The following is an 18,645-nucleotide window of genomic DNA, read 5'->3' as shown; positions in this document are numbered from 1 at the left end:
TGTGCAAAAACACAAATATCACAGAATTTTACGGATACTGAATTTTACTCAAAACTTCAATTTTGTGCTGTATTGGCCATTCTCAAAGAAAATGTTACACCCCTGCACCACGGTGAGGTTACAGCACGCGCAGGGGTGATATGAATGAATAACGAAGTATCAGTACAGTGAGACCAGTGATATGAATGAATAACAAAGTATCAGTGCACTGAGACCAGTGATATGAATGAATAACAAAGTATCAGTACAGTGAGACCAGTGATATGAATGAATTTAATAACAAAGTATCAGTGCAGTGAGACCAGTGATATGAATGAATAACAAAGTATCAGTACAGTGAGACCAGTGATATGAATGAATAACGAAGTATCAGTAACAGTGTACATCTATTTGGGAGCTTTTGACATCACTAAAAATTCTTAGAGACTTTGGGATTGTTTGACATTACCAAAGACTTTTAGAGAGTTTGGGAGTTTTTGACATCACCAAAGACATGCAGAAAGAAGAATCAACGTGTTTAACAAAACAACCGTCAATAACATCACCCTACCTTGCGGTGACTCATTCCCTGTGGCGTGCATGTATTTCACGTCCTGCCCACATCCCAGGTTGACGTCTGCTGGGGGTGGCGAGGAGCTCGATATGCTAGGAGGAGAGGTGATCAGCGAGGAGGTGGACGAAATCCTCACAATGTCGGGAGGTGAGTTTCTATCGGGAGACTTGCTCATCACCTGTGGTGACGTTCGCACTAGCACCGGGGGCGGGGAGCCCGGACTGCTGCTGTTACTGTTACTGTTAGCGTTGGTGTCGACGACCACCTCCTCACGTCCCGCAGACGGCACCCGGTCAACCACGCCCATCTCCGCATCACCCCGCCACATCAACACAGCTGTAATAAGAAACAATCACAAACTGTGACCAGTATCACATTAAAGCTGTAATTAAACCAATCACAAATGTGCTGAATAACAATCAGATGTGCTTATTATCACATGTACAGTACAGTGAGCTTATTATGACATGAATGAATTAATAACATTATCAAGTATCAGCTGTAATTAAGACCAAACATATATGTGCTTATTATCACATCAACACAGCTGTAATTAAACCAATCACAGATGTGCTTATTATCACATCAACACAGCTGTAATTAAACCAATCACGATGTGCTTATTATCACATCAACACAGCTGTACATCCAATCACAGATGTGCTGATTATCACTCAAAATGTAATTAAAGACAGATGTGCTTATTATCACATCACCACAGCTGTAATTAAAGAATCACAGATGTGCTTATTGTCACATCAACACAGCTGTAATTAAAAGAATCAACGTGTGCTTATTGTCACATCAACACAGCGTCATTACATCACCCTACCTCACAGATGTGCATTATTGTCCTGCCCACATCAGGTTGACGTCTGCTGTAGGAGCTTAAACCAATCACAGATGTGGACGAATTGTCACAATGTCAGGTGACATCGGGAGACTGCTCATCACCTGTGGTGACGTTCAACTAGCACAGCCCGGACTGCTGTGTTACTGTTACTGTTACATTGGTGTCGACGACCACCTCCTAACGTCCCGCAACGGCAACCGGTCAACCACGCCCATCTCCGCATCACCCCGCCACATCAACACAGCTGTAATTAGAAACAATCACAAATGTGCTTATTATCACATTAACACAGCTGTAATTAAACCAATCACAGATGTGCTTATTATCACATCAACACAGCTGTAATTAAACCAATCACAGATGTGCTTATTATCACATCAACACAGCTGTAATTAAACCAATCACAGATGTGCTTATTATCACATCAACACAGCTGTAATTAAACCAATCATAGATGTGCTTATTATCACAGAGTTATAGTAAACAATGATCATACATATACAGAATACAAACCCAGCTTGCCTATCATACCATTTTTACAAAACAAGTGAACAGTTTGGGTATCTGACGAGCAAAAGGAAAAGTAAGCCGATGTTGAGACCTACTACACATTATTGTTCTACAAATTAAATCAGCAAGTGATCTACATGATACCTAAACTTAAATAACGAGTTTAGATTTTGGCACAAAGCTTGCATTAAGTGTCAATTAATGAGGTGTTGAAATTCACAATAATAACTCATTGTTGATTGGACCAACCAAGATTAAGCTGAGTGAATGAGATTGACTAGATGTGACACTAATATTTTGTACATGGGCGTGGAAAAGAGTAACAGGTCAACTACAGACACTTGCCGCAAAATCAATATTCATGGCCATATTTTGTAATGGTACACTTTTAAATTACACTAGTTATGTAAGCTCTGAACAACATTTTTCAACAGCAATTTTGTACTTAATGTTTTCTAGCATTCTGAAATAGGATGCGTCATGCACCCAGTTTAGTTTATTTCAGGGAGATGAAAAGAGACATTCTAATACTGACATCATTCAAATTTAAAAAACCTCACCAGTCTGCGCATGACAATATTACACTAGTTAGATATTGAGTTATTGTTATGACATGAGTAATATCTTACACTTGTGTGTAATAAGTGGTAAACAATCATCATATACTGGTATGTGGTTATTACCACACCAACACAGCTGTCGTATTAAAGAATAATCATGCAGGTTAATGATGGAGGATATATCAGTTTTACTCTGTGAATGTAAGAACAGTTAAATAATAATAATTCAGGTTAATGATGGAGGATATATCAGTTTTACTCTGTCAATGTAAGAACGGTTACAGAATAATCATTCAGGTTAATGATGGAGGATATATCAGTTTTACTCTGTGAATGTAAGAACGGTTACAGAATAATCATGCAGGTTAATGATGGAGGATATATCAGTTTTACTCTGTCAATGTAAGAACGGTTACAGAATAATCATGCAGGTTAATGATGGAGGATATATCAGTTTTACTCTGAATGTAAGAACAGTTAAATAATAATCATTCAGGTTAATGATGGAGGATATATCAGTTTTACTCTGTGAATGTAAGAACGGTTAAATAATAATAATTCAGGTTAATGATGGAGGATATATCAGTTTTACTCTGTCAATGTAAGAACGGTTACAGAATAATCATTCAGGTTAATGATGGAGGATATATCAGTTTTACTCTGTGAATGTAAGAACGGTTAAATAATAATAATTCAGGTTAATGATGGAGGATATATCAGTTTTACTCTGTGAATGTAAGAACAGTTAAAGAATAATCATGCAGGTTAATGATGGAGGATATTATACGTTGTAGAAGCATCATGAGGGGTATATGGCTTTTTATGTACCCTCTGTGTGTTCTTTTACCACGAGCCGAAGGCGAGGGGGTAAAAGATCACACAGAGGGTACATAAAAAGCCATATACCCCGAGAATTGTCTGAAACAGATATTAATAAAAAATAAAAAACTTTATTTATTAATAATCTAATTATTGCTTTAGCATTAACTGGGGTGGCTGGAAACTGTTGGAAATTACAGACGGGGTATAAAAGAATTTGGCTCCACCCACAGGGGTATAAAGGATTTGTCCAATGGCAAACAACCAATGAGATTAAAGAATTTTACATGAAGGCGAGATAAATCAGTTTTACTCTGAATGTAAGAACGGTTAAAGAATAATCATGCAGGTTAATGATGGAGGATTAACAATTCAAACAGTCAGCTTTACAACATTCTTAATGAGTGAAAATTTGTAAGTCAACTTGTCAGTCTCATCACAGTGCCATAATTGTTTAACATTTATTGACAGCGGCATCATTACTAACTAGTGTAATGTACTATCTATACATGTATACAGCCTACAACATGACTGTACGGTATACAGCCTACAACATGACTGTACGGTATACAGCCTACAACAGGACTGTACGGTATACAGCCTACAACATGACTGTACGGTATACAGCCTACAACATGACTGTACGGTATACAGCCTACAACAGGACTGTACGGTATACAGCCTACAACAGGACTGTACGGTATACAGCCTACAACATGACTGTACGGTATACAGCCTACAACATGACTGTACAGTAGGTAGTCAGATCAGGGCCACAATCCTGACACTACCAAATTTGTTTCTGGGCTTTATAAACTTTTTGTAAAATATGTATATCGTCTGAATCATAATACAATATATACAAAAAATGTTCCTGTGCATCATTAAAATTTGAGTGAGTTATATTTATAAAATTTTAAAATATTGTGTATTACAAAGATGTACTATTTATCTGTTAAAAGTATAGTGATCCTCTCCTGCCTTCTGAACCTGAAGTACTGTTTACACAATGCTTGGTGCGCCGTCAGTGACGATATAACAGAACAACGTATTGACGAACAGTCATGGTCATACTTTGTGATCATCTAATCGGTTGTGTACAGTTCTTCCAGTGATTGGCCTTAACTCTGGGATGCACTGGAATGTTAAACTTGTCATTTCCAAATGATTCCATATAAGTACCGCTTGGTATTGACAATTTGTTAACATGACTTCACGTGTTGACTCCCTAAACATGGAAGATCCCTAGTATCCCTAAACTGTCGAGAACATCACCGCAAACACTGCATAGTTATCTGATGAACACCAAATGAACACCAAAATGACTAGCAACAATGCTTGTTCCATTCTAATCTCAAACATACCCATCGTTCGAAGAAGTTCATTTTCTTAGAGGCGTGGCATCAAACTGACGACAATCAGATACCAACAAAAGTATTTTTCTGAGTTCTGATAATCCATACAATGGTTTTAAGAGTCCAGTGATAACAAAATAACGTCAAACAGAATGCTAGTAATGCAACTTCTGATCATAAAGCATGAATAGCTCGTGCAGTTGACAGGACACTGCTGGAATATCGAAGGTTACACGTTCATTTACTGAAATGTTTACAACCAGATTTCAAGTAAATTATAATTAACTTTCTGTTACATTCATTACAATATAACATCATCCCATTGGTCGAAACGTAGCAACAGGAGTTTGTTCAATTACGTTGTCAGGGAACGTCATATCTGATGACATCATTTTATATGGGCAAGTTATCTTACCAAGTGTTATTGTTTATGGACCAAAAATAATTCAAAATAAAGTATGAAGTTTTAGTGTTATTTTTAGCAAGTATGATTTAATTATAAGTATTGTCTGTTATTTCTTCTACGTTCATCTGGGTATGAACAAAAAAAATCATCTGCAAACTTATGTGAGAATGGCTCAATGGATTCAGTTTGTGTATGATTTTTTTGTTCATACTTCGATGAATGTAAAAGAAATATTCTATAAGCAATTATTTTTTGCACAGGAACTTTCTTCCACGAGTATATATTGGTATACCGTTAATACTGCACGTCCCTACTTGTATCTGGAAGTTATATTCCACCAAAACAAATAGCTGGAACAGGAAAAGTTACAACCGTATTAGCACACAAACACTAAAAATAGCCTCATAAATGTGCTATTTAAATTCTGTTGCACCTATTCAGCATTTTAAATGCTAGCCAGATATATTTTGTGCATGTAATGCATTTTTTATGTCGAAATGAGATGTGGAATTTATATGACACATAATTCAACCTTCATTTGACAGCTGCACAAAAAGTGACATTAGAAGAATCAACGACACAATACAGCAGTGTGGCTCAACATTGTGAAGTCGTGGACGTTTTTGTGAAGACAAATCAATGTCAATACAATACAGATTGATGTCAGTTTCAAACTAAGAAACACAATACAATACAGACTGATGTCGGTTCCAAACTAAGAAACACAATACAATACAGACTGATGTCGGTTCCAAACTAAGAAACACAATACAATACAGACTGATGTCGGTTCCAAACTAAGAAACACAATACAATACAGACTGATGTCGGTTCCAAACTAATAAACAATACAATACAGACTGATGTCAGTTCCAAACTAAGAAACACAATACAACACAGACTGATGTCAGTTCCAAACTAAGAAACACAATACAACACAGACTGATGTCAGTTCCAAACTAAGAAACACAATACAACACAGACTGATGTCAGTTCCAAACTAAGAAACACAATACAATACAGACTGATGTCAGTTCCAAACTAAGAAACACAATGCAATACAGACTGATGTCAGTTCCAAACTAAGAAACACAATACAATACAGACTGATGCCAGACATGCTTTGTTTCTTTGTCAATCCATCCCATCAGTGGGCCCATTGAGCTATTTCTCATTCCGGCCATTGCACCACAACTGGTATATCAAAGGCTGTGGTATGTACTATTCCTTGCTTCTAAAGGAAACATGTAGCGGGTTTCCGATCTAAGACTGTGTGTCAGAATTACCAAATGTTTGACATCCAATAACCGAAGATGAATAAGTCAATCTGCTCTCGTGATGTTGTCAAACAAAAACAAACTTTTGTCAATCCATCTCACCTACCATAAACTTATACTTATTCATGTCTCACCTACCATAAACTTATACTTATTCATGTCTCATGTGCCATAAACTTATACATGTCTCACCTACCATAAACTTATACTTATTCATGTCTCACCTACCATAAACTTATACTTATTCATGTCTCATGTGCAATAAACTTATACTTATTCATGTCTCAAGTGCCATAAACTTATACTTATTCATGTCTCATGTGCCATAAACTTATACTTATTCATGCCTCATGTGCCATAAACTTATACTTATTCATGTCTCACCTACCATAAACTTATACTTATTCATGTCTCATGTGCCATAAACTTATACTTGTTCATGTCTCACCTACCATAAACTTATACTTATTCATGTCGCATGTGCCATACACTTAAACTTATTCATGTCTCACCTACCATAAACTTAAACTTATTCATGTCTCAAGTGCCATAAACTTATACTTGTTCATGTCTCACCTACTATAAACTTATACTTATTCATGTCTCACCTATCATAAACTTGTACTTATTCATGTCTCACCTACCATAAACTTAAACTTATTCATGTCTCATGTGCCATAAACTTATACTTATTCATGTCTCACCTACCATAAACTTAAACTTATTCATGTCTCATGTGCCATAAACTTATACTTGTTCATGTCTCACCTACTATAAACTTATACTTATTCATGCCTCACCTATCATAAACTTGTACTTATTCATGTCTCACCTACCATAAACTTATACTTGTTCATGTCTCATGTGCTATAAACTTATACTTATTCATGTCTCATATGCCATAAACTTAAACTTATTCATGTCTCATGTACCATAACCTTAAACTTATTCATGTCTCATGTACCATAAACTTATACTTATTCATGTCTCACCTACCATAAACTTAAACTTATTCATGTCTCATGTGCCATAAACTTATACTTGTTCATGTCTCACCTACCATAAACTTATACTTATTCATGTCTCATGTGCCATAAACTTAAACTTATTCATGTCTCACGTACCATAAACTTAAACTTATTCATGTCTCATATACCATAAACTTAAACTTATTCATGTCTCACGTGCCATGAACTTAAACTTATTCATGTCTCATGTGCCATAAACATATACTTATTCATGTCTCATGTGCCATAAACTTAAACTTATTCATGTCTCATGTACCATAAACTTAAACTTATTCATGTCTCATGTACCATAAACTTAAACTTATTCATGTATGTCTCATGTACCATAAACTTAAACTTATTCATGTATGTCTCATGTACCATAAACTTAAACTTATCCATGTCTCACGTGCCATAAACTTATACTTGTTCATGTCTCACCTACTATAAACTTACACTTATTCATGTCTCACCTATCATAAACTTGTACTTATTCATGTCTCACCTATCATAAACTTGTACTTATTCATGTCTCACCTACCATAAACCTATACTTATTCATGTCTCATGTACCATAAACTTATACTTATTCATGTCTCACCTACCATAAACTTAAACTTATTCATGTCTCATGTGCCATAAACGTATACTTGTTCATGTCTCACCTACTATACACTTATACTTATTCATGCCTCACCTATCATATACTTGTACTTATTCATGTCTCATGTGCCATAAACTTATACTTGTTCATGTCTCACCTACTATAAACTTATACTTATGCATGTCTCACCTATCATAAACTTGTACTTATTCATGTCTCACCTACCATAAACTTGTACTTATTCATGTCTCACCTACCATAAACTTGTACTTATTCATGTCTCACATACCATAAACTTGTACTTATTCATGTCTCACCTACCATAAACTTGTGTCTCACCTACCATAAACTTGTACTTATTCATGTCTCACCTACCATAAACTTGTACTTATTCATGTCTCACCTACCATAAACTTGTGTCTCACCTACCATAAACTTGTACTTATTCATGTCTCACCTACCATAAACTTGTACTTATTCATGTCTCACCTACCATAAACTTGTGTCTCACCTATCATAAACTTGTACTTATTCATGCCTCATCTACCATAAACTTGTACTTATTCATGTCTCACATACCATAAACTTGTACTTATTCATGTCTCACCTACCACAAACTTGTACTTATTCATGTCTCACATACCATAAACTTGTACTTATTCATGTCTCGCCTACCATAAACTTGTGTCTCACCTACCATAAACTTGTACTTATTCATGTCTCACCTACTATAAACTTATACTTATTCGATGTCGTTGACAACTGCATCCATAGATGTTTGTCTTAATGCATGTTAAAAAAATAATTGTAAACAAAATAATAATAATAATAATTTTTAAAATAATACATGTAATTATAATTAAAAACATGCAATTAATTTTTTTTTAATTTTTTCACCTATAACACTGCCTTTACCAGAGAAGTAATACCTATATGCTAAAGCACGCTATCCTGGGCACACACACCAACTATCTGGGATGTCTGTCGAGGAAAGTGGGTTAGTGGTTTGTGAGAGAGAAGTTGAGTGTTGTGGCCTTACACCTACCTATTGAGTCATTAAAACTCAACTCTGTCCAGGTATAAGAGTTTGAGAGGAAAGTATACCCCGACTTTCTCCACTTCAAAGGCCTATGCATAAGTACATTAAAAATGTTTTACATATAAATATGTACAGCATGTATAAAATTTGTACATTTATTTTATTTTAAAACTAGTTTACTTTTTTCTCCCTCTTTATAACTAATGTACACTCTTCCTAACTAAGGTACACTTTTTTAAAGAACATTTTGTCTATCTGTCACAGACCATCAATCTAGTTTAGATCAACTCCAGTGTTGTACATTGTTTTACAATAGATAACATCCTGATTTCCACAACTAACACACACTGACCTGTTTAGTTACCTGTTCTATACTGTATTACACTGTCCTATATTACTGAAGTATAACATTATTCAATTTATCCTGCTCTTGTAGAAAATCGACATAAAACAGTGACTATATACCATAATCACTTGGCTATACATGTACATTTATTTATAACCAGCAATGAAAAATTCAATACAATGGTTTTATACATACACCCACAAAACACATGTTACCTAAACTCACATAGTACCTGTAATGAGATTAATGGTTTCTCAGAGGAAGGGTCAGTGTGGCATAGTGGGAGGGGGAGTTCGGTGTGGCATAGTGGGAGGGGGAGTTCGGTGTGGCATAGTGGGAGGGGCAGTTCGGTGTGGCAGAGTGGGTGGGGCAGTTCAGTGTGGCACAGTGGGTGGGGCAGTTCAGTGTGGCACAGTGGGTGGGGCAGTTCGGTGTGGCATAGTGGGTGGGGCAGTTCAGTGTGGCATAGAGGGAGGGGCAGTTCCGTGTGGCATAGTGGGAGGGGCAGTTCAGTGTGGTATAGTGGGAGGCGCAGTTCAGTGTGGTATAGTGGGAGGGGCAGCTCAGTGTGGTATAGTGGGAGGGGCAGTTCAGTGTGGTATAGAGGGAGGGGCAGTTCAGTCTGGTATAATGGGAGGGGCAGTTCAGTGTGGTATAGTGGGAGGGGCAGTTCAGAGTGGCATAGTGGGTGGGGCAGTTCAGTGTGGTATAGAGGGAGGGGAAGTTCAGTGTGGTATAATGGGAGGGGCAGTTCAGTCTGGTATAGTGGGAGGGGCAGTTCAGTGTGGTATAGTGGGAGGGGCAGTTCAGTGTGGCATAGTGGGAGGGGCAGTTCAGTGTGGTATAGAGGGAGGGGCAGTTCAGTCTGGTATAGTGGGAGGGGCAGTTCAGTGTGGTATAGAGGTAGGGGCAGTTCAGTCTGGTATAATGTTAGGGGCAGTTCAGTCTGGTATAGTGGGAGGGGCAGTTCAGTGTGGCATAGTGGGAGGGGCAGTTCAGTGTGGCATAGTGGGAGGGGCAGTTCAGTGTGGTATAGAGGGAGGGGCAGTTCATTCTAGTATAATGGGAGGGGCAGTTCAGTCTGGTATAATGGGAGGGGCAGTTCAGTGTGGCATAGTGGGTGGGGCAGTTCAGTCTGGTATAGTGGGTGGGGAAGTTCTATATTCAATTAAGATTCAAGCATGCTGTTCTCAGCTGTCTAGGCTGTCTGTCCATGACTGTGGGTTAGAGAGAGAGAAGAGGGTGTAGTGGTCTTACACCTACCCATTGAGTCGTTAGAACTCGCATTGGGTTAGTGGTTAGAGAGAGAGAAGAGGGTGTAGTGGTCTTACACCTACCCATTGAGTCGTTAGAACTCGCATTGGGTTAGTGGTTAGAGAGGGAGAAGAGGGTGTAGTGGTCTTACACCTACCCATTGAGTCGTTACAACTCGCATTGGGTTAGTGGTTAGAGAGAGAGAAGAGGGTGTAGTGGTCTTACACCTACCCATTGAGTCGTTACAACTCGCATTGGGTTAGTGGTTAGAGAGAGAGAAGAGGGTGTAGTGGTCTTACACCTACCCAATGAGTCGTTACAACTCGCATTGGGTTAGTGGTTAGAGAGAGAGAAGAGGCTGTAGTGGTCTTACACCTACCCACTGAGTCGTTAGAACTCGCATTGGGTTAGTGGTTAGAGAGAGAGAAGAGGGTGTAGTGGTCTTACACCTACCCACTGAGTCGTTACAACTCGCATTGGGTTAGTGGTTAGAGAGAGAGAAGAGGTTGTAGTGGTCTTACACCTACCCACTGAGTCGTTAGAACTCGCATTGGGTTAGTGGTTAGAGAGAGAGAAGAGGGTGTAGTGATCTTACACCTACCCACTGAGTCGTTAGAACTCGCATTGGGTTAGTGGTTAGAGAGAGAGAAGAGGGTGTAGTGGTCTTACACCTACCCACTGAGTCGTTAGAACTCGCATTGGGTTAGTGGTTAGAGAAAGAGAAGAGGGTGTAGTGGTCTTACACCTACCCATCGAGTCGTTAGAGCTCGCTCTGGGTGGGAGTCTTATGTCCAGTGACTCTACCATGACACCACTGAGGCCGGTGAATAACTTTTTCAACATCTAAAATTTGTTTGTTTGCAGCATGTGAGTGAGCTATCCCTGGTGATGTAAAAATATGTCCCGTTTTAATTCCTTTGCTTATGCATCAAAATATGTTGTTATTATAATTCCTTTGCTTGTGCATTAAAATATTTTATTACAATTCCTTTGCTTGGCATCAAAATATGTCATTATTACAATTCCTTTGCTTGTGCATCAAAATATGTCGTTATTACAATTCCTTTGCTTGTGCATCAAAATATGTCATTATTACAATTCCTTTGCTTGTGCATCAAAATATGTCGTTATTACAATTCCTTTGCTTGTGCATCAAAATATGTCGTTATTATAATTCCTTTGCTTGGCATCAAAATATTTCATTATTACAATTCCTTTGCTTGGCATCAAAATATTTCATTATTACAATTCCTTTGCTTGTGTATCAAAATATGTCATTATTATACTTCCTTTGCTTGTGCATCACAACTGGCTCACATTTAACATATACGAATAATGCATATGTAGGCTACATATGTATATTCAAACGAATGTGTTCACACCTATTAATTTGTACAGATCTATTATATACATCAGCATATGTGAATGACTGTGTTTGCCACTTTACATTCACAGCGTGTTGCTAGGCTCCAGGGGCCACCTATTGTAAGAAGAGCCGTAATTACAGTTTACGCAATGATAATTATGTAAAGAGTTTATTAATACAAATCAATGGTAAGTGAGATACTGCATGCAATATACATGTACTTGAAAAAAGATGCCCAGATTGATTTTAATAAGCATGTATGTCTGCAAGTGTTCCATTCTGTTTTAATAATATTTATTTAACTTCATGACCCAACTTAAAACTCCACAACTTTCCATAACCTAGCTCAAAATTACAAAACCCATTTCAAAATTTTACAACTTTCCATGACTCAATTTAAAACCCCACAACTTTCCATGATCCAACTCAAAATTCCATGACCCAGTCAAAATTCCACAACTTTCCATGACCCAAGTCAAACTTTGATGACTTCCCATGACCCAACTCAACGTACATAACTTCCCATTGACTTTTGTCAAAATTACATGACTTCTCATGACCAAAGTAAACATTTCATGACTTTCCAGGCCTGAAAAATGCCATTTCAAAATTACATGACTTCTCATGACCAAAGTAAACATTTCATGACTTTCCAGGCCTGAAAAATGCCATTTCAAAATTACATGACTTCTCATGACCAAAGTAAACATTTCATGACTTTCCAGGCCTGAAAAATGCCATTTCAAAATTACATGACTTCTCATGACCAAAGTAAACATTTCATGACTTTCCAGGCCTGAAAAATGCCATTTCAAAATTACATGACTTCTCATGACCAAAGTAAACATTTCATGACTTTCCAGGCCTGGAAAATGCCATTTCAAAATTACATGACTGCAGCATTATCTGTCTGACCTGAATTAACCCTCAACTAGAAATGAGTTTACGTGTATAATGAGGTTTACGTGTATAATGAGGTTTACATGTATAATGAGTACATGCATAATGAGTTTACATGCATAATGAGTTTACGTGTATAATGAGTTTACATGTATAATGAGTTTACATACATGTATAATGAGATTTACGTGTATGAGTTTATGTGCATAATGAGTTTACGTGCATAATGAGTTTACGTGTATAATGAAGTTTACGTGTATAATGAGGTTTACATGTATAATGAGTTTACATGCATAATGAGTTTACATGTATAATGAGGTTTACGTGTATAATGAGTTTACATGTATAATGAGGTTTACGTGTATAATGAGTTTACATGCATGAGTTTACATGTATAATGAGGTTTACGTGTATAATGAGTTTACATGCACAATGAGTTTACATGCATAATGAGTTTACGTGTATAATGAGGTTTACGTGTATACTGAGGTTTACATGTATAATGAGTTTACGTGTATAATGAGTTTACATGTATGAGTTTACGTGTATAATGAGTTTACGTGTATAATGAGTTTACGTGTATAATGAGTTTACGTGTATAATGAGGTTTACGTGTATAATGAGGTTTACGTGTATAATGCATAATGAGGTTTACGTGTATAATGAGGTTTACGTGTATAATGAGTTTACATACATGTATAATGAGTTTATGTGTATGAGTTTATGTGTATACTGAGGTTTACATGTATAATGAGGTTTACGTGTATAATGAGATTTACGTGTATAATGAGGTTTACGTGTATAAAGAGTTTACATGTATACTGAGGTTTACGTGAATACTGAATGTGGGATGACGACTAGTACACCGTGACCCGGTTACTCAAGAGTCAATCCGCAATCAATACACAACACACTGGACTTTTTATGTGAGGTTGCAGGTACATGGATTTCCATACTCAACGAACACACAGGTCGGCCCAACTGGTAATCGAAATCCACCAACAAAGAACACTTTTCACAAAGTACTGTCTGTTAAAAACGCATAACGTCCGTATCAGTATTCACAGGTGAATAAAAGACTTGAAAACTGAGGTGTCACGATTAACACTGCCTGGTGTATGTTTGTATACACTGTCTGGTGTATATCCTGTACATGTATGTTTGTATACACTGTCTGGTGTATACCCTGTACATGTCAGTTTGTATACACTGGTGTATGTTTGTACACACTGCCTGGTGTATGTTTGTATATGCTGGTGTATGTACACACTGCCTAGTGTATATGTGTACACACTGCCTGGTGTATATGTGTACACACTGCCTGGTGTATGTTTGTATATGCTGGTGTATGTACACACTGCCTAGTGTATATGTGTACACACTGTCTGGTGTATATGTGTACACACTGCCTGGTGTATGTTTGTATATGCTGGTATATGTACACACTGCCTAGTGTATATGTGTACACAATGCCTGGTGTATATGTGTACACACTGCCTGGTGTATATGTGTACACACTGCATGGTGTATGTTTGTACACACTGTCTAGTGTATATGTGTACACACTGCCTGGTGTATATGTGTACACACTGCCTGGTGTATGTTTGTACACACTGCCTACTGTATATGTGTACACACTGTCTAGTGTATATGTGTACGCACTGCCTGGTGTATATGTGTACACACTGCCTGGTGTATATGTGTACACACTACCTGGTGTATATGTGTACACACTACCTGGTGTGTATGTGTACACACTGCCTAGTGTATATGTGTACACGCTGCCTCGTGTATATGTGTACACACTGCCTGGTGTATGTTTGTACACACTGCCTAGTGTATGTGTACACACTGTCTGGTGTATGTTTGTATACGCTGGTGTATGTACACACTGCCTGGTGTATGTTTGTACATGTTTGTACACAATGCCTGGTGTATGTTTGTACACACTGCCTGGTGTATGTTTGTACACACTGCCCAGTGTAGGTGTATGTTTGTACACACTGCCTAGTCTATATGTGTACACACTGCCTGGTGTATGTTTGTACACAATGTCTAGTGTATGCGTAAACACTGCCTAGTGTATGTGTACACAATGGTGTATGTTTGTATACGCTGGTGTATGTACACACTGACTGGTGTATGTTTGTACACACTGCCTGGTGTATGTTTGTACACACTGGTGTATGTTTGTATACACTGCCTGGTGTATGTTTGTATACACTGCCTGGTGTATGTTTGTACACACTGCCTAGTGTGCATCTGTATACACTGTCTGGTGTATGTATGTACACACTGTCTGGTGTATGTTTGTATACACTGGTGTATGTTTGTACACACGTGTATGTTTGTATACACTGGTGGATGTATGTACACACTGCCTAGTGTATGTATGTACACCTGGTGTATGTTTGTATACACTACCTGGTGTATATTTGTACACTGCCTGGTGTATGTTTGTACACATTGCCTAGTGTATGTTTGTATACACTGCATGGTGTATGTATGTACACACTGTCTGGTGTTTGTCCACACTGCCTGGTGTATGTTTGTACACACTGCCTAGTGTACGTTTGTATACACTGCATGGTGTATGTATGTACACACTGGGTGTATGTTTGTACACACTGCCTAGTGTATATTTGTATACACTGCCTGGTGTATGTTTGTACACACTGCCTGGTGTATCACTTCTCATGCCCTGTACATATATGTGTGTATACACTGTATGGTGTATCACTTCTCATGCCTTGTACATGTATGTGTGTATACACTGTCTGGTTTATCACTTCTCATACCCTGTCACTGAATCCCGTCCTGTCTCCCTCACCGTTCACCCACTGTATGTGTAAGATACTATATAATGTAAAACATCTAGTAAATATCACTGAATCCCATCCTGTCTCCCTCGTTGTTCACCCACTGTATGTGTAAAATACTATATGATGTAAAACATCTAGTAAATGTCACTGAATCCCGTCCTGTCTCCCTCACTGTTCACCCACTGTATGTGTAAGCTACTATATAATGTAAAACATCTAGTAAATATCACTGAATCCCATCCTGTCTCCCTCACTGTATGTGTAAGATACTATATGACATAAAACATCTAGTAAATATCACTGAATCCTGTCCTGTCTCCTTCACTGTATGTGTAAGATACTATATAATGTAAAACATCTAGCAAATGACACTGCATCCCATCTTGTCTCCCTCGTTGTTCACCCACTGTCTGTGTAAGATACTATATGACGTAAAACATCTAGTAAATGTCACTGAATCCCGTCTCCCTCACTGTTCACCCATTGTATATATGTAAGATACTATATGACGTAAAACATCTAGTAAATGGCACTGCATCCCATCCTGTCTCCCTTACTGTTCACCCACTGTATGTGTAAGATACTATATGACGTAAAACATCTAGTAAATGTCACTGAATCCCGTCCTGTCTCCCTCACTGTATATGTAAGATACTATATGAAGTAAAACATCTAGTAAATGTCACTGAATCCCGTCCTGTCTCCCTCACTGTTCACCCTCTGTATGTGTAAAATACTATATGACATAAAACTGCCTGGTGTATGTTTGTACACACTGCCTAGTGTATATGTGTACACACTGCCTGGTGTATATGTGTACACACTGCCTGGTGTATATGTGTACACACTCACTGTTCACCCACTGTATGTGTAAGATACTATATGATGTAAAACATCTAGTAAATGTCACTTAATCCCATCCTGTCTTCCTCATTGTTCACCCGCTGTATGTGTAAAATACTATATGACGTAAATCATCCAGTAATTGTCACTGAATCCCGTCCTGTCTCCTCGTTGTTCACCCACTGTATGTGTAAAATACTATATGACGTAAATCATCCAGTAAATGTCACTGAATCCCGTCCTGTCTCCTCGTTGTTCACCCACTGTATGTGTAAGATACTATATGACGTAAATCATCTAGTAAATGTCACTGAATCCCGTCCTGTCTCCTCGTTGTTCACCCACTGTATGTGTAAGATACTATATGACGTAAATCATCTAGTAAATGTCACTGAATCCCGTCCTGTCTCCTCGTTGTTCACCCACTGTATGTGTAAGATACTATATGACGTAAAACATCTAGTAAATGTCACTGAATCCCGTCTTGTCTCCCTCGTTGTTCACCCACTGTAGACCCCGTGCTGACTATGTTCATTTATATAGTATCAGAACATTATTGGCTGGTTTTTACGTAGGACAAAAATAAGGTATTCCACAACCATAAAGAGGTAAGTGGCCAACACCTTTAGTAATTGTAGGTTAGAAGGCTGTCTGTTTCAATTAATTATACACACCTCAAATCAACAACCATAAAGACGTAATTGGCCAACACCGTTAGTAATTGTAGGTTAGAAGGCTGTCTGTTTCAGTTAATTATAGACGCCTCAAATCAACAGCTGCAAATGAAACGTTTATAGCAAAAGTAATAAATAAATCACTAAATGATAAACAAAGTTCTACAGTGTCCATATTTATTAATAATGGCAATAGGGAATGCACCTGTTAACGTCATCACATGGCGATATCCCTAACTTACTTTACTCTAAATTACTGTCAATTTGACACTTACAGCAATAATTACCCTCCTGTAGAATTTTAGGAGAGCAGTTTATTGCTCACTAATGATTTTTAAACCAGAAGCACTGTTTTTGTTTAATTCAGTCAAACATTAGTCTGCCCCACACAAAAATGGTGGCCTGTTTTTCTATGATCCTGTAAATAATGTCACAAATTTTGCAGTTTAATTCTCTATTTAATTCTCAGCACTAAGTTACTAGTACAGTGAAACCCCTATAAACCAAACACCTAAGGGACCAAGTAAAATATCCACTTTAATGGGCATCCAGTTTAGAGAAATAATTTCATATAATAATTGATATTTTATCACAAAATAACTGGGTTTCTGCTAGTTTTGAAGTTTAATAGAGCATTTGGTGAAACTTTCTGTGGACCCAGAGCTAACCCTGGTGAGGTGGTTTTAGCACGGTGCAGCACCATGCCTCAGTAATCTAGCACCATCTTGCCTTAATCAGCACCATGCCTCAGTAATCTAGCACCATCTTGCCTTAATCAGCACCATGCCTCAGTAATCTAGCACCATCTGGCCTTAATCAGCACCATGCCTCAGTAATCTAGCACCATCTTGCCTTAATCAGCACCATGCCTCAGTAATCTAGCACCATCTTGCCTTAATCAGCACCATGCCTCAGTAATCTAGCACCATCTTGCCTTAATCAGCACCATGCCTCAGTAATCTAGCAACATCTTGCCTTAACCTGTGCCATGCTGCACTGAGATTAAAAAATCCTTTTTCAATAATTAATTCTAAAATTTGATGAAACACTCAAACATTTTATTATTAATTAATAAAAATATCTCAATTATATATTTTGCCATTCATTTATTAAAGCAAGAACATTAATTACATTTATGTTTATTTAAATTATTTCTTTTGTCTTTAATGCCAAAAAAGGTGCCCTGAAAATGCCCTCAAAGTGTTGTGTCTACCATGCCTTTCCAAATTTCTAGGGAAAACATTAGTACTTTATCAACAAACCACTGTTTTTGTATGTCATATCTGATTCCCCCCCCCCCCCCCCCATCCTGGTATAAAGTCCGAAAGAAATGTGTAATGTACATGTTAAGTGTCAAATTTGGTCTCCTCCTCCTCCCCCCCCCCCCCCCCCCCCCACCCGGACAGGATAGCACATATCACAATCTTAAATAAACCAGATGTTGAACATTGGTTGTC

General features: G+C 37.8%; 1 protein-coding gene across 3 annotated transcripts in view; it reads right to left on the bottom strand.

Moving 5' to 3' along the window:
- Positions 1 to 18,645, bottom strand: part of LOC121378724 — a 155,127-nt gene that overhangs the window by 135,236 nt on the left and 1,246 nt on the right. For all 3 annotated transcript variants that reach the window (XR_005958755.1, XM_041507011.1, XM_041507012.1), the window contains exon 2: positions 551 to 889. Coding sequence is in view for 2 of the 3 variants with exons in the window: in XM_041507011.1 (XP_041362945.1) it covers positions 551 to 889 (339 nt within the window). In the remaining variant the exon portion in view is untranslated. The remainder of the gene's footprint in view (positions 1 to 550; positions 890 to 18,645) is intronic.

This window comes from Gigantopelta aegis, chromosome 8, assembly GCF_016097555.1.
Source record: "Gigantopelta aegis isolate Gae_Host chromosome 8, Gae_host_genome, whole genome shotgun sequence".
NCBI classification, from domain to species: Eukaryota; Metazoa; Mollusca; class Gastropoda; order Neomphalida; family Peltospiridae; genus Gigantopelta; species Gigantopelta aegis.
The sequence above is the reverse complement of the archived record's forward strand: the minus strand, read 5'-3'. Positions and strand labels throughout refer to the sequence as shown.